The sequence below is a fragment of the Postia placenta genome (genome assembly GCF_002117355.1).
Source record: "Postia placenta MAD-698-R-SB12 unplaced genomic scaffold POSPLAscaffold_5, whole genome shotgun sequence".
Taxonomy (NCBI): Eukaryota; Fungi; Basidiomycota; class Agaricomycetes; order Polyporales; family Adustoporiaceae; genus Rhodonia; species Rhodonia placenta.
Window position 1 is genome coordinate 1,599,449 of NW_020169836.1, and position 22,686 is coordinate 1,622,134.

The 22,686-nt window shown below is 50.4% G+C and overlaps 9 protein-coding genes across 9 annotated transcripts in view; 6 read left to right on the plus strand and 3 right to left on the minus strand.

The window, feature by feature from the left end:
- The window catches only part of POSPLADRAFT_1045894 (hypothetical protein), a gene marked incomplete at both ends in the record, with an annotated part of 3,186 nt that extends 2,780 nt beyond the window's left edge, over positions 1-406 (minus strand). Inside the window, one exon of the mRNA XM_024478889.1 lies at positions 394-406. Within this exon, the coding sequence (XP_024340376.1) occupies positions 394-406 (13 nt within the window). The remainder of the gene's footprint in view (positions 1-393) is intronic.
- Positions 407-1,600: 1,194 nt separating this feature from the next.
- POSPLADRAFT_1139705 (hypothetical protein) lies at positions 1,601-4,135 on the plus strand (the record flags this gene model as incomplete). Its single annotated transcript, XM_024485076.1, has 19 exons — positions 1,601-1,772; positions 1,828-1,856; positions 1,916-1,999; positions 2,048-2,227; positions 2,286-2,367; positions 2,425-2,456; positions 2,515-2,669; positions 2,724-2,746; positions 2,811-2,877; positions 2,945-2,960; positions 3,015-3,129; positions 3,190-3,239; positions 3,293-3,326; positions 3,375-3,435; positions 3,494-3,524; positions 3,589-3,623; positions 3,677-3,697; positions 3,754-3,849; positions 3,910-4,135. The coding sequence occupies 19 exons, from the start codon at positions 1,601-1,603 to the stop codon at positions 4,133-4,135; spliced, it is 1,509 nt and encodes a 502-aa protein (XP_024340377.1).
- Positions 4,136-4,472: 337 nt separating this feature from the next.
- On the plus strand, positions 4,473-4,799 carry POSPLADRAFT_1140135 (hypothetical protein; the record flags this gene model as incomplete). Its single annotated transcript, XM_024485134.1, has 1 exon — positions 4,473-4,799. A coding segment is annotated over one exon (327 nt), but the record flags the coding sequence as incomplete, so codon positions are not given.
- A 57-nt stretch (positions 4,800-4,856) lies between these two features.
- On the minus strand, positions 4,857-7,139 carry POSPLADRAFT_1139931 (hypothetical protein; the record flags this gene model as incomplete). The annotated part of the gene is made up of 11 exons (XM_024485102.1): positions 4,857-5,133; positions 5,185-5,448; positions 5,505-5,586; positions 5,641-5,830; positions 5,883-6,014; positions 6,067-6,182; positions 6,242-6,390; positions 6,456-6,644; positions 6,708-6,724; positions 6,779-6,894; positions 6,950-7,139. The coding sequence occupies 11 exons, from the start codon at positions 7,137-7,139 to the stop codon at positions 4,857-4,859; spliced, it is 1,722 nt and encodes a 573-aa protein (XP_024340379.1).
- Positions 7,140-9,996: 2,857 nt separating this feature from the next.
- Positions 9,997-10,993, plus strand: POSPLADRAFT_1077500 (hypothetical protein; the record flags this gene model as incomplete). Its single annotated transcript, XM_024482953.1, has 5 exons — positions 9,997-10,098; positions 10,154-10,324; positions 10,387-10,455; positions 10,515-10,739; positions 10,784-10,993. Coding segments are annotated over 5 exons (777 nt in total), but the record flags the coding sequence as incomplete, so codon positions are not given.
- A 255-nt stretch (positions 10,994-11,248) lies between these two features.
- POSPLADRAFT_1139365 (hypothetical protein) lies at positions 11,249-11,662 on the plus strand (the record flags this gene model as incomplete). The annotated part of the gene is made up of 1 exon (XM_024485025.1): positions 11,249-11,662. A coding segment is annotated over one exon (414 nt), but the record flags the coding sequence as incomplete, so codon positions are not given.
- Positions 11,663-11,784: 122 nt separating this feature from the next.
- Positions 11,785-14,666, minus strand: POSPLADRAFT_1139411 (hypothetical protein; the record flags this gene model as incomplete). Its single annotated transcript, XM_024485029.1, has 13 exons — positions 11,785-11,952; positions 12,010-12,303; positions 12,357-12,575; positions 12,672-13,058; positions 13,114-13,260; positions 13,320-13,537; positions 13,588-13,773; positions 13,818-13,993; positions 14,064-14,156; positions 14,209-14,357; positions 14,408-14,481; positions 14,534-14,576; positions 14,625-14,666. 13 exons carry the CDS (start codon positions 14,664-14,666, stop codon positions 11,785-11,787), a joined length of 2,196 nt encoding a protein of 731 aa, XP_024340382.1.
- Positions 14,667-15,816: 1,150 nt separating this feature from the next.
- POSPLADRAFT_1139219 (hypothetical protein) lies at positions 15,817-17,303 on the plus strand (the record flags this gene model as incomplete). Its single annotated transcript, XM_024485007.1, has 8 exons — positions 15,817-15,890; positions 15,944-16,014; positions 16,157-16,179; positions 16,421-16,447; positions 16,663-16,778; positions 16,907-16,997; positions 17,173-17,243; positions 17,264-17,303. The coding sequence occupies 8 exons, from the start codon at positions 15,817-15,819 to the stop codon at positions 17,301-17,303; spliced, it is 513 nt and encodes a 170-aa protein (XP_024340383.1).
- A 1,549-nt stretch (positions 17,304-18,852) lies between these two features.
- POSPLADRAFT_1045900 (hypothetical protein) lies at positions 18,853-21,330 on the plus strand (the record flags this gene model as incomplete). The annotated part of the gene is made up of 13 exons (XM_024478891.1): positions 18,853-18,926; positions 19,224-19,225; positions 19,282-19,343; positions 19,464-19,481; positions 19,537-19,562; positions 19,656-19,704; positions 19,792-19,826; positions 20,014-20,056; positions 20,106-20,206; positions 20,386-20,436; positions 20,685-20,789; positions 20,983-21,059; positions 21,137-21,330. 13 exons carry the CDS (start codon positions 18,853-18,855, stop codon positions 21,328-21,330), a joined length of 837 nt encoding a protein of 278 aa, XP_024340384.1.
- Between the last annotated feature and the right edge of the window lie 1,356 nt (positions 21,331-22,686).

The following is a 22,686-nucleotide window of genomic DNA, read 5'->3' on the forward strand; positions in this document are numbered from 1 at the left end:
GGGGGGGGGGGGGGGGGGGGGGGGGGGGGGGGGGGCGACGAATATAGCTTGTTGAAACATTGACTCCTATGGTGCGCGCCACTTAGTCACAACCTCAAATGTGCACTGGCCTTGGACAGGAAGCGCCCGTGGGCTGTAGGGTGTACCACATAGCGCATAGCATAGTATTGCGCGGAAGATGTTTATTACAAAACAACATGGCCGAGAAACTCCTCCGCCGCTGCCATCAGTCCCGATAAGTGGTGTCAAAGTCGAAACGACACAAATTCTGGCTGCCAAAGATGCACAAACATGGGTGAATCCTCCAGACTATATACCTCCCATTCCCAAAACCCTAGCTCGTCTCTTTGATGTTTAGATACGGCTTTGAGAAATATATTATGTAATACTTACCATTTAGATACATGTGCACGTGATGTGGCCAATCTTAGGAGACCATCTTAGCCAATTTTGACTTTCATGAAAATCCGTTTAGTAGTACTGGTCCTAGCACGATTTAGGGCATTTCTAATAAAGGAATAAGTATTCGGTCAAAGTCTGAGCGCCCCAGAAAAATGGCACAAAATAGGTGGCCTCTAAGTGGCGCGTAACATACAAAGCAGAACCCAGCGCGGCAATCATACATTCTCGCAGTAGATCTGCGATCAGATTCAACGACTCACCGCATGGACATAATTGCTTACGGATAGACGGCCATCTGCGCACGCACGTTCATATCAGGGACAGAACGCCCTGGCGAGGTGGTATCAACATGGCCGCCTCAGACATATTTAAATCCCCCATAATTTACTTTCAGGTTAGCATGACGATAAATTTGTACAGAACTCCTGTCTGGCATAGAATGTCGTGGCACGATCGTTGACTTGTGAGACATATGCGGTAAGGCCGTTGCTCAATCCGGCAACTCACGATCGGACATTTCTTACCTCATGACGTCATGCGCACTTCTAGTAGCATTCTGTCGCACACGTATAAGAGGCGGCGAAGCTCCAGGCGGCGTGGATTCATACCATGCCCCAGTTCTCCTAACCCGCACTTCGAATCAAGCTATTCACATGAAGTTCGACTGCATGGCTTGAAAGCAGGCGGATATTGTACTCAGGTCGATTCCAGCTCCCGCAAGCAGCCTGAAAGATGGCAACGTACTAAAGGGAAAGCGCAAGGCACGACCACGTAGGCCGCGGAATCGCCCATGCTTGCTCACAGCTGACGATGGCGATAGGTGTATGGTGCTTCATCAGCTCCATATGGCTTTCTTTGCCTATGACAGTGAGGCTCGGCCAAGCGATGTCTGGATTGGCATGCATAAGTACCGAAGCTGCTGGAGCGTTGTGCTGTCACGGTCGCGTCGGTCACGAACAGGGTCATGCGGAAGACAACTATTGATCGATCGCGCGCTTGTGGCGTCAGGTTGCCATTGGCAAGCGCGACGCACGTGTGTCTGCCCGCCACCTCTTCCATGTTGACCGCGTTCCTGGCTTCTCTAAATGGGTCACGCTATTTGGAATGGCTCCGGCGGGCCTCTATCTCTTCCAGACAGCTCATATAAGGAGCGCGACAGCCCTTCCTAGCCTGTGCTCCTGCTATCTTGCGGCCCACCATGTCGCTCGAGAAAGCTTCAGAGTCAAGTGTGCATGCCCTTGCTACGCCCAGCGAGCATGGCGCAGATGTGGAGGCGGTTCCCGAGCTCAAACGCGCTGCTAGTCGCAAAGCATCTCTCAGCGCGTACATGACCATCGCTGCCGCGGCCTTCGGACTCATCTCGGATGGATGTGAGCGCAGTAATGGAAGTTCATTTGGAATGCAAGCTGACCTACACAACCTCAGACCAGAACAATCTGATGACCATGACAAATGTGTGTACTTGCAGTGGTCCTTCATGAGGAGGTGTGGTCATGACAGCCGATCGCAATAGGTTGTGTTCAAGAAGATCTGGCCAAAAGAGTACACATCTTCAGTGTCTACTCGCGTCTCGAATGCGCTCCTGGTTGGTACGTTGGTAGCGGAACCTGGATATTCAAAATCTGATGAATTGGACGCAGGAGAGGTCATTGGCCAGGTTTTCGTCGGCCTCATTTGCGACCGGGTCGGGCGTAAAGCTGGGCTCGTCATTACGACAGTGCTCATTGTCATTGGTGGGATTCTCGCGACCGCCGCTCACGGCGCTCACGGGAGCCCACAAGGTCTGTTTTGGTTTATGACGGTTGCACGAGGTATCACTGGTGTGGTCAGTCTCTTCTCCTTTCCCCCGAGACAGCATGTGCTTAGGATGCCGCGACGTGTAGGGTACGGGTGGGGAGTATCCCGCCTCCTCCACGAGTGCGAGTGAGGCTGCTAATGAGAAGATGATACGGAATCGAGGACCAGGTATTCTTTATCCCCCCTTCACACAATACCTCCAGCTCACAATCGTCGCGCACGCAGTCTTTATCATGGTCACAAACTTTGTCCTCAGTGTGAGTTCGGTTTTCTTCCTTCGTGACCTTACCTGAGCGCCGCAACTCATGTAAACAGTTCGGCGGTCCCCTCGCGGTGTCCGTATTCCTCATCGTACTCTCTGCGGCGGGCCAAAACCATCTCAACACGGTCTGGCGTGTGTGTTTCGGTATTGGGATTATCCTCCCGCTCACTGTATTCTACTTCCGGATGCGCATGCTAAGCCCGAAACTGTCAGTCATCTGTGGACTTTGCTCGCGAATGTTATTCGACTGACCACGAGATAGGTTCCGCGAGTCGGCCATAAAGCGTAAGCAAAACCAGATGTAACACTGGATTCCCTTGCTAACCGTGTCCGGCGTCCGGCGAGGCAGGTCGTGTGCCGTATTGGCTGGCTGTGAAACGCTATTGGCGTCCACTAATCGGGACTTGTGGGGCATGGTAAGTCTATAAGCTATGTTCGTTGTTCTTGGATGACTTTCTGACTCGCCATGTACTCACACGACAGGTTCCTGTATGACTTTGTGAGTGCACATCAGCGTATCTTTCTGTCAAATGGATGTTCATCTCGCGTGTAGGTCAGCTTTCCTAACGGCGTCTTCTCTGGCACGATCATATCGAGTGTGACCAAAAGCGGCGACATCCGCTCGACGGCGGAGTGGCAGCTACTGCTGGGTGCAATCGCGCTTCCTGGTCCGCCTTGCCGTGTTCAGTCGCTCAGTACATCGCTGACGCATCATGGTTTACTTGCAGGCGTCTTTGTTGGCGCAGCTCTTTGTAACCCAATTGGGAGACGGAACACCGTAAGCGTTGTACCCTCCGTTGATTTGTGATCACTGACTTACATGGATTCCAGATGATGATTGGCTTCTGCGGATATCTCGTCTTCGGTATGTTGCCCCCCTGGGCAAATATTCTCAGTGTCTAACTTTGCATAGGTCTCATCATCGGTTGTGCGTACGAAAGAATCACGAAGATCGTGCCCCTCTTTGTGGTCTTGTGCGTGTCTATATGTTGTATAATTGTTGCGGGCGACCGACTCAGTCATACAACCCAGTTACGGCTTGATGCAATCCATGGGGAACTTGGTGAGTACGATTTTCATGCTAGCTCTCATTGCAGCGTACTGAAGCTGTTTGTTATTGCGATCAGGGCCCAGGTAACATGCTGGGCCTCGTCAGCGCGGAGTAAGTGTTGTAATCCACTGCCTTAGTTTCGCCTACTCATGCGTCTATTGCAGGTCATACCCCACCGCCATTAGGTATGTGCCTGTGGCATGCACCACACGATGTGGGTCACGTCAATTCTTTTTGATAGGGGAACGTGCTACGGCCTCTCAGCCGCCATTGGCAAGACAGGCGCAGCCATCGGCACACAAGCATTCACGCCCATCCAGAACAACCTGGGCAAGAAGTCGGTCTAATGCCCATCATGCGTACCATTCCCCGCAGCACTGACACACTGCTCGCCTAGGTGGACGTTCATCATCGCAGCGATATGCGGTGTCGTCGGTGTGCTCGTGACGTACTTCTTCGTGCCGGACAAGACGGGCATCGATCTCGCGGACGAGGACGAGAAGTGGCTGGCGTACCTCGCGGCGAACGGGTGGGAGGGCGACGTCGGCGAGGAGGATGAGATCGTGCTGGCGGGCGACGCTAAAGAGGATGACCGCGATAGTGCGACGGATGAGAAGGCGTGAGCGGCCATGCGAGAACATGAAGTCACGATATTAATGCTATGTATTCAAACTGTATTGAGTGGCCGCGGTAAGGGCGACAGCAATTCTGTAAATAGGTTTGCTTTCTAGGTGTGACCCCGTGCTATCCTTCCTGTAAGCGAGCTCATTTCGAGTTTAGCGCAAGGTATCCCACATGCCCTCAGACTAGATGATCACTACGACGGCTTGTTTCTGCCATAAGGCTCCATTATAGTGACAAATGTCTGGTCCGTCTCGGAATACCTCTTACCAGACATCGGTATTGTAGTGATTCGGGTGTCATAGGGGCATGCTCTATGATCCTTCCATATAACCTGCGCCGCATGAATTCAAACCCGAGCGATATGGCGGTCTTAACGCTGGGATGAAGGTCAGCAACATCGCGTTTGGATCTGGGCGACGAGCCTGCCCCGGGTACTACTTTCCGGAGGGTACCATGTTCGCCACTGTGGCAACCGTTCTTGCGATATGCCGACCGTTGATGAGCACGGATGTCAGGTTATCCCTGAAGTTAGCCTCGCGTCGGGAGCAATCGTGTCAGACCTTCAATCCGAAAGCGAATGAGTGCTGTGCGGCGCCAACGGAGATGCATTCAGCTCCCCGGAAAATGTCAAGTGTGCATTCCGCCCGCGACAAGGACGCATGAAGGACATCCTCGTGGAAGGCATCGAGACAGAGCACAGGTCGCCTCTCAATGCTGTCCTCATGTCCTACGTATAATGCATATATGTCTGAATGTTTCCACTAAAGTATTGGCAAGACGTTGTGACTGCAATAGCGCAACATTCATACGGAGGAACATGATACACTTTTTTCTGACTGCTACTCCGAAGTCGCAGGACACAAGTGTCCCTTCAAACACGTACCCACCGGTGGTGACAGTGCAGGTATTTTGAATCATGCTGGCCGCGCTGTCGACGAGCAACGTTCTAGCCTGCTCTGATCGAGGACGAAATTGACATCTGACATCTAGAGGAGAACTGCACAGCACTCAGTCAGCGCGTGAATACCACCAAATAGCAATGACTTACGTGACTATTCCCGTTGTATATCTGACATCAGGAATAATCTCTTGCCCATGCTCGTCCACGACAGGTACTATGTCGCACGTTGCCAGAATGGTCGCCACAACCGAAAATATGGACCTTTCGGCGAGATGGAATCCCGGACATGCACGTCGCCCAAATCCAAATGCGAGGTCGGTCACTTTCTTCATCTCAGTGTCCAGACCGCCATAGCGCTCGGGTTTGAATGTGTCTGGTTCGGGGTGGACAGCTGGGTCGTGCAGCATGTGCCTGGGTGGGCGTTTATACCATAAGCACAACGAGATGAGCAGACCTCTTAGACTCACCATATGTTCGGCAAGACTATCGAGCCTTTGGGAAGGAGGATTTCACCATGGATGTCGTCCTCAGTGAGAGCGTGTACAAAGCCTATCAGATACGGAATTATTACAGTGCTCAGAGGGCGTGCGCGGAAGGGTGCACCTAGAGGGGCAATTGGAAGCCAGCGGTATACCTCAGTGACGATGCTTCGAACATATGGTAGTGACGATCTGTCTGATATCTCCGGAAGCCGCTTGCTCCCGACTACGTTGTCGATCTCGGCCTGTGCCTTCTTCTGCACGTCGGGGAAGTGGAGCATGGCCAGAATGAATGAAAGGATCGTCGAGACATTCTGGAACGTGCGACTGTCAGCGTCAGGTCCATACAGGCTAAGGCAAGCCCACTGAATCCAGGCCGCCTCCTAGCACAGAGGCTGCGGCCCACGTAAGCGACTCCTCCATCTCAGAGGTCATTTTGCCCTCCGCCTGTGCTAGGACCGATGCGCATAGATTGGGCATGCGCGCCGTGCCATTTTCCTAGAGAGAAAGAGCATCGATAATGTGAACGAGGCCGAAAGAAGTTTCATACAGAATTCTCTTTGCTCCACTGGTACATCGTCCGGTAGTGGGTATTGAGCAGTTTGCGCCGCGCCTTTGCGGTCGTGAGGAATGTTGCGCCCGGCGTCCATAATGGGAGATACTTGACTGATGTGTGCTTCATCAGTAACGGCAATCCATATGCCAAACAGACAAACATCATTTACGCGGGGGAATAATGACCACCAACCAAGCGCCAGGTGAAACCGTCGCGAGAAAGTTGTCCATAACTTCATATGCCCTCGCAATGATTGGATCCTCCGCACCCTTAACCGTGTAGCCATACACCACGAGCATGATGATGCTCGCAATATTCCTATACGGCATCAAATAGTATACTTTTGGGTCCGCGTTTGCACCATGATCGAAACAGGACCTTACATCTTGATCTGACTCTCCAGCGACCCGGGGTCATCGATGACTCCAAGGACAAGTCGACGGGCGGCTGCTTCCTGGATGTCATAGTACTGTCGAACGGCGGCGGCGCTGAGGTCCTGCGATATGAATCGTCGCTGTTGTCGGAATTCATCTCCGTAGGGTTGCAATATTAGCGACCTATCATATCCTATGCTGCAGGACGGTCAGCAATCATGATGTATTTGCCACGCCCTGCCTCAACGAGAATGTACTGACAGGTCTCCCGCCATCACCTGGACAATGCATGAACACGAGCTGGCTATTGCGCGCAGCGACACCGTACGTACGAGATGAGGTCTCCCGGAATAGATCACTGAACGCTTGTCGAGCAGTTCCCGCGCGACCTTGGCGCTATTGATCACGATGGTGTGCTGTCCGAGGGCGTCAAGGTGGAGTACATCGCCTGTGAATATGATGTTACGTCTCTGTTATCTCCATGAGAAGTACAGACGGCCTACCGTATACCTGTGCCCAGCGTGAATACGTGAGCCACGGATGGACTTGCGGGACCTGGAGAGTGTTTCCTATGAAAGGCCAGCGGAATGGGCCAGGCGGCATGGACCGCCGCTTGTAGTAAGTAGACAGTTCGCTGAGTACGAGAGCGGCGAGAAGTGTCACCGCGGCGACAGCTAGCGTAGTGCGGCTCATGTAAGATGCGACATGCAGTGGCCCTTCCATTGCCTCTAGTTCTGGCATGTTCAGAAGATAGGTTCGGCGGTGCAAGGGCAGACACAATACGTAGCAGAGATGGTGGGAGATATAAATACCAGAAGACAGAATGCAAAGGAAGTGAATAAATCACGCAGGAGAGCAATAGGGTAAGGTTCCGAAGAGGTCTCCTATCCATTGTCAGAAGACAACGGCTAACTGACCTTGGGGCGCGATTTGGGCAGCCAATCGATACCATGCTCTCTGCATAGTAGACACGCGACAGGGTCGGTGATCCAACTCAAGGAAACACTCGTCCCACTATGGATGGAACTCTTGCTGAAGGTGTAGCAGTACTATGTATATGCAGCCAAATGATGTTGACGAATAGCACCTTAAATGACCAGCTACCATGACAAGAGGTCAACTTCATTGCGCTGAGTCGATTTTCTCCCTACAGCAGGGTCGCGAATGAGATCAGTCGTGGTGCGTAGTGTAAACGCCGATGACTGCGAGAATTCGGGAGCGGATTACCGAAATGTAGCAGATTCCTAAGGAACGCCGCGGGATATGATCATTTGCGCCGCGGACAGAGGATTCTAAGCCATATTGATGAGCTAGACTAGGATACGTCGAGGAATGCGCACTCACTACCGCATGCGATCCATGCCTTATCCGGTTCAGGTGCGCAATGAGGCTGGTGAAGAAGTGAGTGAGAAGCGTGATACTTGCAACTGGTCGACACATGCGGCTGCTCAGTTCTAGGGTGCACTGTTAAAGGAGGTATGGGGACGCAATCTGTGTGAGAGGCCAATCGAACAGCGATGACATAGGGAAATAGATTCAAATGAAAGTGACCGCCATGATCGCGCTCAGATATACTTGCGATAACAATGGTGACTATATGTGCGGTAGGATGTGACTACACACGAGGCACGATACAAAGAAGGACATGGCAGCTGGCCACCGTGCCGCGCGGATGGTATTTGGTTAGAGGAAGGCAGGATGGATGTAGCCAGCGGCAGGGAGCACTCCTGTAACTTATGTCTGGTTAATTATTCCAAAGTGTAGTCAAAGGGCCATGCCTAATCTCAAAGTTCCTTCAAAATGAACCGAAATTCTAATAAAAGCCCAAGGGGCAGGCGCTTTGTTATTCCTTCAATTTGTTGACTCCCACCCTAGTGCATCAATCGGTGCCTGTGGTCCCCAAATTCAGCTCGATTTCCGTAAATAACTTCCTGCAAGAGCAGATCCTCAAATTGAGCCTCTGATAATTTGAAGCTTCATACATCCGACATAAATTATGGTTCTGCGCACCCAAGGGGCAGACGCTCCGTTGATTTCTCATATCAACTCTAGTGGTGGTGGTGGTGCAATCGGTGACCGGGATCCCCGAATTCACTAACTCGCTCGATTTCCGCAAACAACCTTCTGCAAGCGCAAATCCTTGAATTGAGCTTCTGCAAGTTTTGAGCGTCATATACCAAACATACATTTGGTCTCTGTGCACTTGAAATGTCGGTTCGACAGACAAGGCTTCATGGGTGAAGAATACCAAGTGCAGCGCTTGGGCGCTCGTCGCATTCTTAGCGCCCATCTCGTCCTGAGCCCCATTCCATCTTGCAATCTAATCAGATCTGTCACTTCATACTTTCTCAGAAGTACTACATATACCGCGAAATCCCCACCTTCAGCATGAATTAAGTATTCTGCGATAGCAATGGGTAATTAGCTGTATGACATTATGCAAGTTATCTGATTCGATATATACTGCAAGTCTTTTCGTGACCACTGTTTATGTTCTTCTCGCTGCGATGAGATCCGACTTCTCTGATATTCCAGTCAGTGACGTCCACCATGCGACTTTGAGGAATGGCTTCAGGCGACTGCCTCAATCTCAATAGGAAAGCCAGTGTGTCAGTTGGCGAGGCGAAATACGATACTCAAATCGTCAGTGTACTGCAGTGTGGATGATCTAGTCAAAGATAAGGAAGAGGCCCCATACAATCGGTGACCGGATCCGGCGCTTAGCCGATCAGGGCGCCTGCCCCTTGGAAAAGCCAAGCCTACTCCCCAAGCCTTGTGCTTGTACCATGGCATCGAATGATAGACTCCCCCTAAAGGTTTGACAGGCTAGTGAGTGGTTCGTACACTCAGTGCAAACGGGAAAAACTAGGCCAAAGAGCTTGAGGTCAACAGGAAGGAATTTGTATTCTGTGATCATTGGTCATGGTCTCGTGCAGGTCACTGGCTAGGGAAAAACACCGATGCCGTAGCACCGCTATCACTGGCAGTGACTATCCATGACTCTAAATCAGTGATCTCTCACACTGAGACGTTATAGTCAGCTTCGTGATATTCTCTCTCCAATTCTGCATGATGACTGACAGGGTCCAACGAGAGGGTAACAATTTTGACGCTAACGCGGCTGTGCAGGATGCATTCAGGGAGATGTACACGGGTCCTAGCGAGCGCCTGCAGGTATGTCCTGCGGGGTGTTCGACGTCGTCGATGGGCTCGACTGAGTGTATACACAGCACCTCATTCCCGCATTGATTGAGATGGGCGCACATACAATCATGCAGCTCCAGTCTAGCAACATCGATATACCCGACTCATACCTGATGTCCTATATTGATGTTCTGGACACAGTAAGTGCCGCCAATCATTGTGGCATCCCATCCTTCTCAAAGACGCGTAGGTTCTGCAGATTGTCGATCCACCCCCCGAATCGGCCATCTTCCAGGACTTGTTGAAGACACTGATGAAGTTATGCGGGCGGGCTGACCAACTGCCCCGGTCATGCTTTGTCCCCTCGAAGATGCTCACCAAGGTTGGCTCGTATGCGACGTTCCACGGGGGATTTGCCAACGTGTGGCATGGGAGCTATGATGAACGTGATGTAGCATTGAAGGAACTGCAAATTTATGAGCAAGATGATCTGAAAGCTATTTGCCGCGTAAGCCTTCTCCCCCCTATATCTGCGTGAGTAATATCGCTCAATGGGCTGGCAGGTCTTCTACAGAGAGGTTTTAGTTTGGAAGTTCCTCCGACACCCGAATGTACTCCCTTTCGTTGGCATCAATGAGAGCATCTCTAGATTCTGCATGATTTCACCTTGGGCAACTAACGGTAACATCACTCAATACCTGAAGCAAGACTGTATGTGCGATCGAACCAAGCTGGTAAGTGACTGATGTTCGAGTACCAGTGAAACAACGACGTCCCTGAACTTGTTCTGCATTAGTTACAAGATGCAGCTGCGGGGCTTTCGTACCTTCATACGCTCGGCATAGTGCACGGTGACTTGAAATCGGTGAGCGCCGTAACAACTACAAAACAAGGCGAACGAGTATTGTAATCGATGTCCTGCAGGCCAACATTCTGATCAACTTCAGAGGAGAAGCATGCCTAGCTGATTTCGGTCTTGCAACATTCATCCACAATGTAAATACCATTGCTGCTTTCGCGAGCACTACAGGCGGTATACGGGGATCTGTCCGCTGGATGGCACCAGAACGCATGGACCCGGAGGGTGCTGGATATGTGAGCTCGCAGCCAACCAAAGCGAGTGACATATACTCATTTGGGATAACGATGGTGGAGGCGTGTACATTTGTGTTCGACGCGCCTGGACCCTGAAGCTGACATTGGGACAGGTATTCACCGGAGTGATTCCATTTCACAACAGCCGAAATGATGCCGCTGTTATCGCCGCCGTACTCTCTGGAAAACGACCGAGCCGTCCTCCACAGCCACAGGCAGAAGAGGTCGGATTGTCTAGCTCCGTCTGGGCGCTGATCGAGAGATGCTGGGATCAAGACCCACGAAAGCGTCCCATAATCGCCTCGGTTATTGAAGCATTGCAGATCAGTCGTGTGCTCACATTCGAGTTCTCTGAGGCAGACCAGGTGAGATATACCCATGTGCTATCAAGCGTGCTCCGATGCTGCCACTTGAAGGCACGCTAAATGAATATTCATTTTTATTTCTAGGATCATACATGCCGTTGCAAGGCTATCTGCTCCTGCACAGCACGTTGTCGCTGCAAACGCGACCCGACGTACGGCGACCCCTGTGACGCCGTCGCCTTTCTTCGCGCCTGGGGCGGAAACGCAGACCACTTCTACACTACTAGTGTAGCGGAGATGTACAAAGCGGTGAAGAACATTGGATACAAAGCTGAACCCAATGCTTGCTACGTATATGCAACCCAGGTCGGGGCGACAGTCCCGTTATACCGCGCATGGTCGGTATCGGCGTGCGATCACTTTTATACGACGTCCTTGAAAGAGCGGGATAATGCCGTCGCAAAGCTTGGATATGCAAACGAAGGAGTCGCCGCGTACGTCTTCGCATCACAGATCTGCGACGCTATTCCCTTGTACCGCCTCTACAAACCAGGCTCGTCCAGGGATCATTTCTACACGACCTCCTTTAGTGAACGGAACCGGGCTCTGAACTCGCACGGCTATGAGGACGAAGGCATAGCCTGCTATGTACTGCCCATACCGGGATTTTGATACGAGGTTATGCCTGCAGCCGTCGCCCAATACACGTTTGAAACGAGTTTGACAATAATATAGGATATACGGGATATACTAGCAGCGCGGTCTACGTACAACAATCGAACAAAGCAGAACAATTAAAAGTCGTAGCCTTCGACTTTAAATACCTTTCCATAGTTAAGGAAACCTTCCATTATTTTCATGATCTGGTCCGGAAGCCCCATGCTGAGGAGCGTGTACGAGATCTTCGCGTGCCCGTGGATCTGCCCCAGCTTGAAGAGACATCGAGCTATCTGAGTCGGGTACTGCAGACATCAACAATGTTAGCTGAATGGTCGGCACTTGCTATGTGAATCACTCACCGTCATCTCCGTGTACTCCGCCCACTGATACGCTGCTACGCGAATTGCAACCTGCAGCGTACGCTGGATGTCGCCCTCCTCCGCGTACGTGTCAAGCAGCTTGGACCACGGCTTGTATGAGTATCGCGGGGAATCCAGACACCGCGTGTATGCCTCTTTTGCTTCCTCCTTGTGGTGCAACCGACCGCCAAGATCGCCCAGTATCTCCCATTCAAGAGCCGTCTTGCGGTATGCAACATGTTGCGTCTTGAAATGCGCCACCTCAGCGCGGAAAATTGTCCAGACGCGCAGATCCTGTGAACCAGTAGCCGTTAGCCCTGCATGCAGTTAACGGTGGAGACACACACCTCATAGAGGACCATGAACAAATTGTCAAGCCATCGCTCGCAGAGACGCTTGTTGCTGAAAGAGAATGGCTCTTGGCTTGGATTCGATGGCAATTCGCCGTCCTGCATGCCATCGCCGCCTGACGCCGCCTGCATGGGCTTCTCCAGAGCGTCCCCCGCAGCATCGGAAACGCCGTTCTGTTTTGCCTCTTCATTTGCATACGCCTCTTCTGATCCAGGCTCCTCCTGGCCCTGTGCCTCTTCCTGCTCCTTCGCAAGCTCCCGCTCGATGTCGCTCTCAGTTGATATCCTGATAGTCGGAATACCGTTGCCCACACCAAGCGTGTCGGATTCCGCTGCCGACGGGTTCGTCGAATGCGCCGGGGACACGACCCCACGCGTCGACGCATCGTCGTCTGCTGCAAGCTCGCCACCGGATGCAGACAGGGACACGTCGCGCTTCGGCAGTGCGCCGTTCTCTTTGCTTACCGCAGAGTTCCCGTCTCCCTGGAGTGTGGGGCTGGGTGCGGGCGAGGCGTGCGGGCGCAGGTCCGACTGCGCCTTCTGCATGCGGTATTCCTCTTCCATGACGAAGACGGAGCTTCGCGTCTTGAGCAGCTCGTCCCAGCCTATTTGCGATACGAGGCGAGTCAGGAGCGCATACGCACGTGCCCACGTTCCGCGCAAGCCGGGCGCCGGGAGGCGGAGGAGAGCAGGATCGGCCTACGCATAACAGAGTCAGCGCGCATGAGACATAATAGTCCGGCCAAACACTGACGTCATCATCCTCGGTCTTCGTGCGCTCAGGCAGGATTTCAACGATAGCGCCCTTTGGCGGCAGATGCACCCGCGAAGCTGTGAGGTTACGGTGTGCATCTCGGCCGTTGTAGGTGAACATTGGACATGAGTTCAGCGTCAGAAGCGCCTATCCCAGTACTGCGTCAACGTCCAACATTCGCGCGCAGACTCAAGAGCACTGCATACCGAATCAAACTGCCCCAAATCAATGTAGAGTTCCGTCAACTTCTCCCATGTGACAAATTCACTTGGCGCACAGTTGACGGCCTGCCGTGCGAGTTTTAGCGCCCATTCAAAGTTGCCTTTCGAGCGTAGAAAGTCGCATTGCGCGTGCAAAAGGGTATACGACTGTGGTGTCTGCTTGATCGCCGCACTCATGATCTGTACGGCCTTAACCTCCTCATCTACCCGTAACATAAGTGCCTGAAAGCTAGATATCGCAGGCTCGACTCACTCATGCCAATGTAGCTCCCCGCAAGTAAGGAGGACACCTCCGGCTCCCGCGCACTTAACTTCTCGAATAGGTTCGCTGCATGTTGGTACCGTCCGCTGTGGCCGAAATACTTCATGATCGCCGACGTGAGGTGGTTGGACACGACCGTCGCAACCTGGATCTCAGGCTCAGATCCAACCTGCCAGCCTGCGCCCGTCAATTTGCGCCCGAGGTCTTTCCACGAGACTTACCCTTCATGAAGAGCGCCTCTGCAGCCTGGAGGAAGCGCAATTCGCCCTCTGGTGTGGTAATGGGGTCGAGCTTGCGGTATGCATCCAGCCAATACGCCGAGTCGTCAGAATAGAGAATGGCACGCAGGATAGCGGAGAGGTAGGTTTCCTGCCACATTTCTTGCGCTGCGTCTGAGCTTAGCTCGTGTCTACGCCAAACATTGACGTAAGTAATTCAGGTCAGCACATAGGGAGGATGTTACATACCTTTCTCCACGTAGGTCTACCACGTAAGCGTTCACACCGCCGGGTATCTTAACGTCTACGCGCACATCAACGCGAGAAAACGCGTTGAAGCAGCTTCTTGGACTGTGAGTTTGCGGCTTAGAGGATAGTTAGAGTGATTGCGCACCAATAGCACCCATGCCGCACTTTCCACGCCGACCCCTTCGAGAACCACCCGGAGTCGTCTTCAATGGCATATGTCAACGAGTTGATGTATGCAGCAAGCGACGCAGAGGATGATGCGTCGACGCCAGAGACATAGTGGTACGAGCCAAGCTACCCAAGTGTTACGGTCGGGCTGTACAGCCAGTCGTGGGGGCACTCACATCGCGTTGCCCGCTGCGCCCCGTACTCTTGATTACATGGCAAAGATCTGGTGGACCTAGCTCACGCCAAGTCGCTATAAACGCCGTCAGTTATGTGAATGAGACCCGTATGTGAGGTACACTTACAGAGAGCCTCCGTACGGGCGGTCAGGGACTCCCCAAGATCCACCTGAAGGAGGTAATTAGATTAGACCAAGAATAACTTTTCTAGACTGACCTCGAATATCTCCGGAACGTCTTTGAAGGACGAATCCGCCATACTCGCAAACAGATGTGTTAGTCGGAAGAGACGGTGGCGTGTCGCTAGCCGGGTCGCGTCCAACGGCGTCTACGCGCAAGCGAACAGCGCGCTTGGCACTCGACGACCATCGTCTCTCCGAGCATCGCTTGCAGACCCTCATCCGGCTCAAATCGTTTCGTGTTCCCGCCACTTTTGGACTCAGAAAATCTGAGATGAAGTATGGATAATTCGGTATCGCAAAACACTAGACATACCTAATCAGGTCGTCGCCTCTGCTTGCTCTACTGTATGAACTCGGATATCTCGCAAAGAAACGCAGCCAAGAATGGAGAACGACCCAGACTGCCATCCTGGTTCCTCAATTGTTGATACACCTCACGCAGGATCCTTGCTCATTATGTCCGACAACGTTTGAAGGGCCGTCTCATGGACGTTAAGCATCGGTAAAAGCATTGATCTTTTAAACTGCTGTGCATGGGGTCAATGGAATACACTTCGACTCGTGCGTGATCGTCGCTTCTGCCTATTCATCCACAGAGGATACTGATCTTAGGCACATCGTTCAATTGAGTACATTCCAGCTACGGTGTCATGGACGTCTGCTGCTGATGATGTGAGCGATGAGAAGCCGCCTTTACATCTCGGATCCCTTAGATACTCTGCACGCCACTAGGCCGTTCACATTTGGTGTGTAAGTCGAACACGTCAACGTCCGGCAGCAGAGCATATGCTGGACTTTCGCTGTCGCATGGGATTTTTGAGGATATAGCTGAGTTGAATGCAGGCGAGGTTGCCGCTTGCCCGCGGTTGTGTTTGTGGGTTGACTTACAGACGATTCGAGTCCTTTCAGCGCAGCGAGCCACAGACGAGTCCTCGCTCAGGCTCAATATATTACATCTTGATCAATAGTGGGGACCGATCAAATCTATCAAGGGAGAGGCCCCCCTGCATGATCAAAAGACTACGATGGTGAGAACGCACTTGTGTCAGCTGCTGACACCAAGGTCTATGAAAAATGTCAATCGCGGTCTCATGCATTTCATAGCTGATCAAGAAGATCATCACATATCATCGCAGCTGCATAAATCCAAAGCTCGCCTGTCGTGATTGGCCACTTCCCTGTTGCTATCAGCCTGATCTCACATCTTTACGCAACACTTCACTTAGTATGGCGGATAGCATAAAGTCTGTCCTCGGTGCGACAGCTGGCTGGGGCTTCATAGGAGTCTTGTTTGGTTCTCTGTGAGTTCGTGTCTGGACGTCTATAGGACTACTTGATTATGGCGACGATCTAGGTTTTTGGGTGTCTCTTGCGCACAGACTCTATACTATTGTTCAACGAGACGGCTGGAGATTGAGGTCATTTGTGGGTACTCATCTTCCTATCTGGCTACTTTCTTGAGTTGACGGCATATTCGGAAGATTGGTTATTTACGGTTCGCGCAAAACGTTCCGTTATGAATTACGCCCCTGAAATTCCGAGCTGAACGATAGAGTCCTTGATCTAGCTCGCACAGCAATACCCGCGGCGGTACGTCTCCTCACCTTCACTATGCAGGCATACATCTTCACTACTGGTTAGTGTATCTGACATTTCTTGGTCACCGACCATGGCAATCTGCTCGAAGTAGAGCTCTTACACAGGTATATACCAACTCATCTATATATCGTCATGCGAGCTCACGCAATGATCTAAAGCACCTTCTCGGTGAGAGATATGATGCTGTGACGCCGTCTTAAAATTTGAATCATAATTTGTACTCTGCTGTAAGGCTCAGTACGTCCTTGGGGTAGGCCGTGTGTTGTTCAGCGATTTGTGCCACTTACAACATCTCTTCAGGGATTCACATCGTCATTAGTGCAACTCTATGTACCACTTATCAATCGTTCCCCATCAACTCCGAGGCTTTTCCTACTGACATTTAATCAACAGCTACTATATTCGTATCATCTACGTGTGTATGTGCTTCCGAGCCATGCAATACACAATGCGATGCTGAGTCTCAATGTCTAGTTATTGGAGACAAGTGGTATCGGTACCCTGCGATCATTTTCATGGTACGACATCTCTACGAAAGCACGTAGTCTGCTGAACATGCTTGAAGGCCACTTTGTCGCTTCTATCGCTTTGTGAGTCCTATCACAATATCATATTTGTCTCGAGTGTCATTGATTTTCTCCAGCTCTCAACGTCGGTACGAACTACTTCTGCAAACCCTTCGATTGATGACTGCATAACTTGAATATAGCAATTGCAGCCAGGATGATAGTCTCGCTCTTTCGTTCATGCACCGAGGATCCTCCAGGAAAGCGAGTGACCCTATCGCTCAGGCTATTGGTGCATCAAATGTACGTCCATGAACTCGGCCATGTCCTATTTCTTGTCTTCGGCAGCACGTTCGACGCCCTTTGTACCCAGCATGAAGAAAGCAGGCCTATTTGTCAATATGACATATCATTTGACTCTGTCCACGCATGAGACCATGCGTAGACCCGTGCAGGCTTTACTCTCGTTATATGATAGCCTCGTAAATGTCTTGCCATCCCGCCTGTGGCGAACAGCACGGAAGAGTTGATGGAACTTGACATGTCATCGTATTTGGCATTGTTTGTAGTCCCTCGCGGCCTTTGCGCGAGCCTTTCTTATGCGTCTGACAGAGTTCAGAAGAATGCAATATATCTTCGATGCTTGTTCTTGCTGCGGATCTCGGGCAAATGTCAACAAGAACAAGTCAGACGATACCATTCTGGGGCTTTACTTACTGGTGCACTTCACACAGCGTCTTCTCTCACCGACGTGTAGAAGTCCTCCTAGTAACAGCATACGTGGGTCCCCTATAAATGTGACAAGTATTTCCGTCGCAAAAGCAGACGATTAACGAGACTATCAGTTCATGCGCATTCTCTGGTCCCTCGCATACTTGCCCTAGGGGCATCCTTCCTCGAATTCTCACCATGCCTCGGGGTGATTGTTATTTTGACCCAGCGAGAGGCGTGTCGCGTTATGCCGGACCTCTGCCGCATTCATACTTCGCTGAGCTGTTCGTGTTTTTTGTGGGTAAACATGAGACGGCGAGTACAGGGGTTTGCCCTGATATGCACACGAGACGGTTCTATTGTGGATGCTTATGATCACACCACACCGTATTGCGACGCGGTCTGATCAGTTCCTGGACTTGTTCGTCCCGTGTTGTATCTTGCTTTTATATCTCCCTGAGTACACTGTATCAGTGGGACTTGACCGACACGACAATAGCTCCAGCAGAGTTTGTAAAGCCGCTTCAAACCTGCTCAAGTCTTATCGGTAGTTCCTTTCGTGGAACTGGGTCCTCTCGGTGAGTAGTCAATATCTTGATACCGCATTACTGTAGTTCAACTGTTACTACTAATCAATCTTACATTCTTCGCTAAACATAGGGGTTCATGGCGTTTGACGTGTCCAGGGTTCAGTATAAAACATAGTCGCCGACTGATACTGTTGCAGCTGAGCAGACAGGATCTTTGAGAATCCGATTATGTCTCTAATGTTACCCCATGTTGATGTTGCCAGAGAGATGTTATGCAGCGCTGTCTATCATAATTTCGTTCGCCTATGTCGACAAAGACCGTCTGAGGTCATTTACAGCCTCTTCAAAATGCACATGTTGCTCTCTGCTCCATCTTCATCATATCCACGGTTCGTATTTCATCTCTTTAACTCTCTGATATGGCTAAACTTTAAGTTGATCTATCAGGAAAGTGCCACGAAATGTCTCTCTCATTGAATGAAGCTGCCAGATTTGTATAGACGCCGTCATGGTGAGACGATGAAATAGAAGCTGGAGCGCGCTCGGGATTCGACATCATTCGCTTTTGGATGATAGAGCTGATATGATATCTTTAAGGAGACGTGATGTATGCAAATTCCTCGCAGCAGCGTCTATACAGCGGCTATCTCATGACCGGAACAGGTATACACGACCACGTTGTGTCTGCGTTCTACACTTTTAAGGCAGTGCTCACGGTCGCGGCAGTGAATATCTGTCGGCCTTGAAAGTTTGATGTCTTTTGATGCCGACTACGTTCCCATAGGTGTCATGTTATATCGGATACATAGTGAGACGTTCAACCATATAAAAGGTTACTTGTATCCCCCTTGATACTTGCCGCTTCTCTATTGTCGACCCTAACACATCCCGTCCTTTTCCCCTGCAGTTTGGTGAATATGACCGAAAGTTTCAAGACTTTAATCAGCACGACTATCGGCTGGAGTCTCATAGGAGGCTTCTTCAGTGCTATGTAAGTTACTATATATGTGTATAGAGTTATGTCCCTCAATAGTGACTACCGTCTAGGCTCTCTGGCGTCTCTTATGCACAGACCTTATACTATTTCCGCCATTTTCCACATGATCGGTGGGAGTTGAGATCGTTTGTATGCAATCCCACCCATGTATCGTCGCCAATGCTGATTGAATAACATATATGATAGGTTTGTGTATTGTGGTAGGCGGGAAACGTCCCATCTCAGAATAATGCCTAAACTTGAACCGGGCTGCTAGTATCCTTGACACAGTTCGCACTGCGATGTCCTTAGCGGTATGTCGTCCTATGGCACCCTACATAAAGGCTGCTTTGTCTTCAATGTCGGTCAGACTATATGGACTTTCGTGATCCACGATCATGGGAATTTGATAGAGGTGCAGTTGTATCCGAGGTATGTATTACTGCATTCATGTGTCATCATCACGGCTCATCTCAATGCTCCAGCATTTTTTCGGTAAGACCTTGAGCTGTGGTGACATACCTTTGAATATGTTTCGAGCTCGATCTCTAGTCCCAATACTTCCTCGGAGTGAGTTGCATAACGCGAAAAATCCATTCTGCTACTTACACAATGCTTCCATTAGGGAATCATGATGATATTGGTGCAATTGTACGTAGCACAGAACGACCTTGTTCTGCGAACCTTGTGGACCCACATACTGAGACATATGCGATAGTTACTTTATCAACACCATATATGCAGGTATGTGCTTTTGAGCGATGTGCATAGTGCACAACATCAATTCTTGAGTGTCAGTGATCAGGCATAAATGGTATCGGTATCCTGTGGTAATCTCTATGGTATGATATCTTCACAAAATCCATACATTCCACTGAAGCATCCTGGAGGCCGCAATGTCACTTTTGGCCCTATGTAAGTCCTTACATGACACTCTTGTCTCATTCATCACTGATGTTTCTCAGCCATAACCAGTGGTATGCACTTTATCTGCGGAGACCTGTCAACCAATGAATTCACCGCACAATTATAGCCATTACAGCCAAATTGTATACTTGACTATTTTGTCAAGTCTCACGTACATTGAATGATTATTTGTCAGGAAACAAGGTGACTTCATCGTGGAAGCTGTTGATTCTGTAGCCGTGAGTCTCTTCATACCGGTTGCATGTGCCTCGTTTATCAAGACGGAAGGTCCTTGGATGCGTTGAGCTGGGGGCATTCGCCATCGCGGACATTGAGATTGCTGTGGCACTGTGCCTGGCTATGTGGAATGAGAGAACTGGGTTTATGAGGTATGTTCCCTGATCAGAGCCTATTGAACGAGCTGATGTCCCCCCAAATTGAATTTGCGCTCAGAACGGATTATCTGATATCAAGAATCTTCATTTTCTCTGTCAATCGAGGTATCATTACCGTGTGAGATGTTATTTTGAGATCTGCACTATATCAAAAGTGACTCACCATACACAAGGGCTCTTGAATTGGTTGAGCTCGGCACAGTAAGACTTCGACACCGAATCCAGTTAATCATTGATATTTAAGCCACCACAGTTAGCAGCGACTTTCCAATCCACGGCTCGATACAATCTAGTTTGGACAGCATTTCATTATATGAATAGCAAAGGTAAGAAGCACGACCATATGAAGTCAGCCCGAGTGGGTTCACACCTGATATTTGGTACCTTTGATTCAAGTATACACGAATGCCCTGCTCGCTCTGTAAGTGACTATGATGATTGTGTTCACAAGCATGGTTGCTGATGTCCATAGATTGAATGCGCGAGAACACTGGAGAGAAGGAGGCCCATCAAAACACATGAATTTACTGGAGAATATCAGGCTTCCAATCATGACTACACAGGACGTAGGACACAGGTTCGCAAACATATATTTGACCACGTTGCACTGCTCTCTTTGACATCAGATACTAGATCCGACAGCTCCGAGAGGAGATGCAGTGTAACGCATACACAAATCATGGTTACAAGCCACATTGTGCAAGATACTGTAGCCGTATAGCATTTCATTGAACTTTCCGACGACTAGTACATTCAGAATATAATTTCAGCCAAACATGCCTCGTCTTATTGCTTCTGTCATCTAAGGCAATCTCAGCTACCGTCGTCTTTACCACGTCTGCACCCGGTAGGTTAATCGGGAACTTCGGTATGGGCGCCCATATACCACTGATGCTTTTCCCAGATCTCTTTGCGCTCTTGTAGGTCTCTCGCCAGAGGTCAGCCTCTTTGAACACCTTATTCACTGTGCAGCAAGTATGTATAAAGAGATGATGATCATTGAAGTCATCTCTGCCTGCCTGGTAGAGCCCTATCGACATTTCCCGATTGGCCATTCGTCGCACACGGCCTTGTGCGCGGAGCGTGGGTTGTCTATGTCTAAGACGCCCTCACGATAATGTAATTCACAAAGCCGTATTGATGCATCGCTCAAAATTGACAGCCGACAGCTAAGAGCCTATACCATCTTCACGAGGGACACGCGCGCCAGACCTCGTATTTCCATCAATATAAAGTAATGTGGAGGGTAGAATTGACCGTTGACCTACGAGACGGGTCAAGTTCACAAATTCAACGACTTTCATATAAGAGAAAAGTACAGTAGAAACTCTTTGGCCGGGATCATATCCTTGCGGGAAATCGACTCGGATGTCAATCCTGAGGCACACCTTCAGCCACATTTCAGTTCGACCGTTCGACTGTACTTTAAGTGCCTGATATGTGCGCATTACTCAAGCAGAAGATGGTATGATGACCACGGCGCGCCATGGGATAGTGCTCTATATGTAGGATGGCTAGAGGAGACTACCCGCCAGGATGGCTATTAGTAGGATCTCATCAATATCTCGGAAGCCAACACGTGACTGTGACGCGTTGCGATCACTCCTAGACTCCCACGTCGCGTCGTTTCTCGTGTCTCAGTCATGAACGTCCCTGTCAGTTTGCTTCAAACGGTAAGTGTTCAGCAGGCCTTCAGACTCACAGTTGGATCACCTTCATTACCATAGACCTGCTTTACTCACCCTTCATTTGACGAAGCAATGCAGGCGTCTTGTGGCTTTCGATGTCAGAACACTTGTATCATCCTGTAAGGATGTTTCAACGCTGATGTATGGACTCAAGGAACGATGATTTTCCTCATGAAAACCAACCATTCTTGCATGGTGGGTATATACCGTATTGCGCAAATCCGGCGCTGTGTGTATTCGGTGGGCCACTCGCTTCCATGAACCTTGACTGACTGTGATGGTCTATTCTATCTCGTTCTCTCGTTCCTCTTCCTCGTCCCTTCTTCTTTTTGAAGTGGATGACGAAGGGAGTTCTGCATATGTTGCTTCGTCACCACCAAAGTCGCATCGTTACCCCCGCTTGAGTCTCGAGTGCGATCGATCTAGTAGATGGCCAAAGCAGGTACATGGTCGTTCTTCATCCCACCTCTTATTATTTCTGGTATGAGATCTCCCGATATTGTTCCTGAGGTACTGGAAACGCCGCGAAGAACTCTTGCGTATGTCTCATACGTACGCTTCCAAAATAGTTCATGACGCTGACGTCTGCACCGCCATTGTGGATACGCCGCATGTTCTGTAAAGGCGCACAGCACACAGGGCCGAAATCACGATCTTCTGAGGTTCATTCGCTGATTATCAGAAGACAAGCTGACACGTTTCGACCTGAGGAATACGGAATGTGGCTATTGAGCGGATACTCATACTCTCCTTGTGTCTACAGCCTTATTTCGTCCAACGTAAACC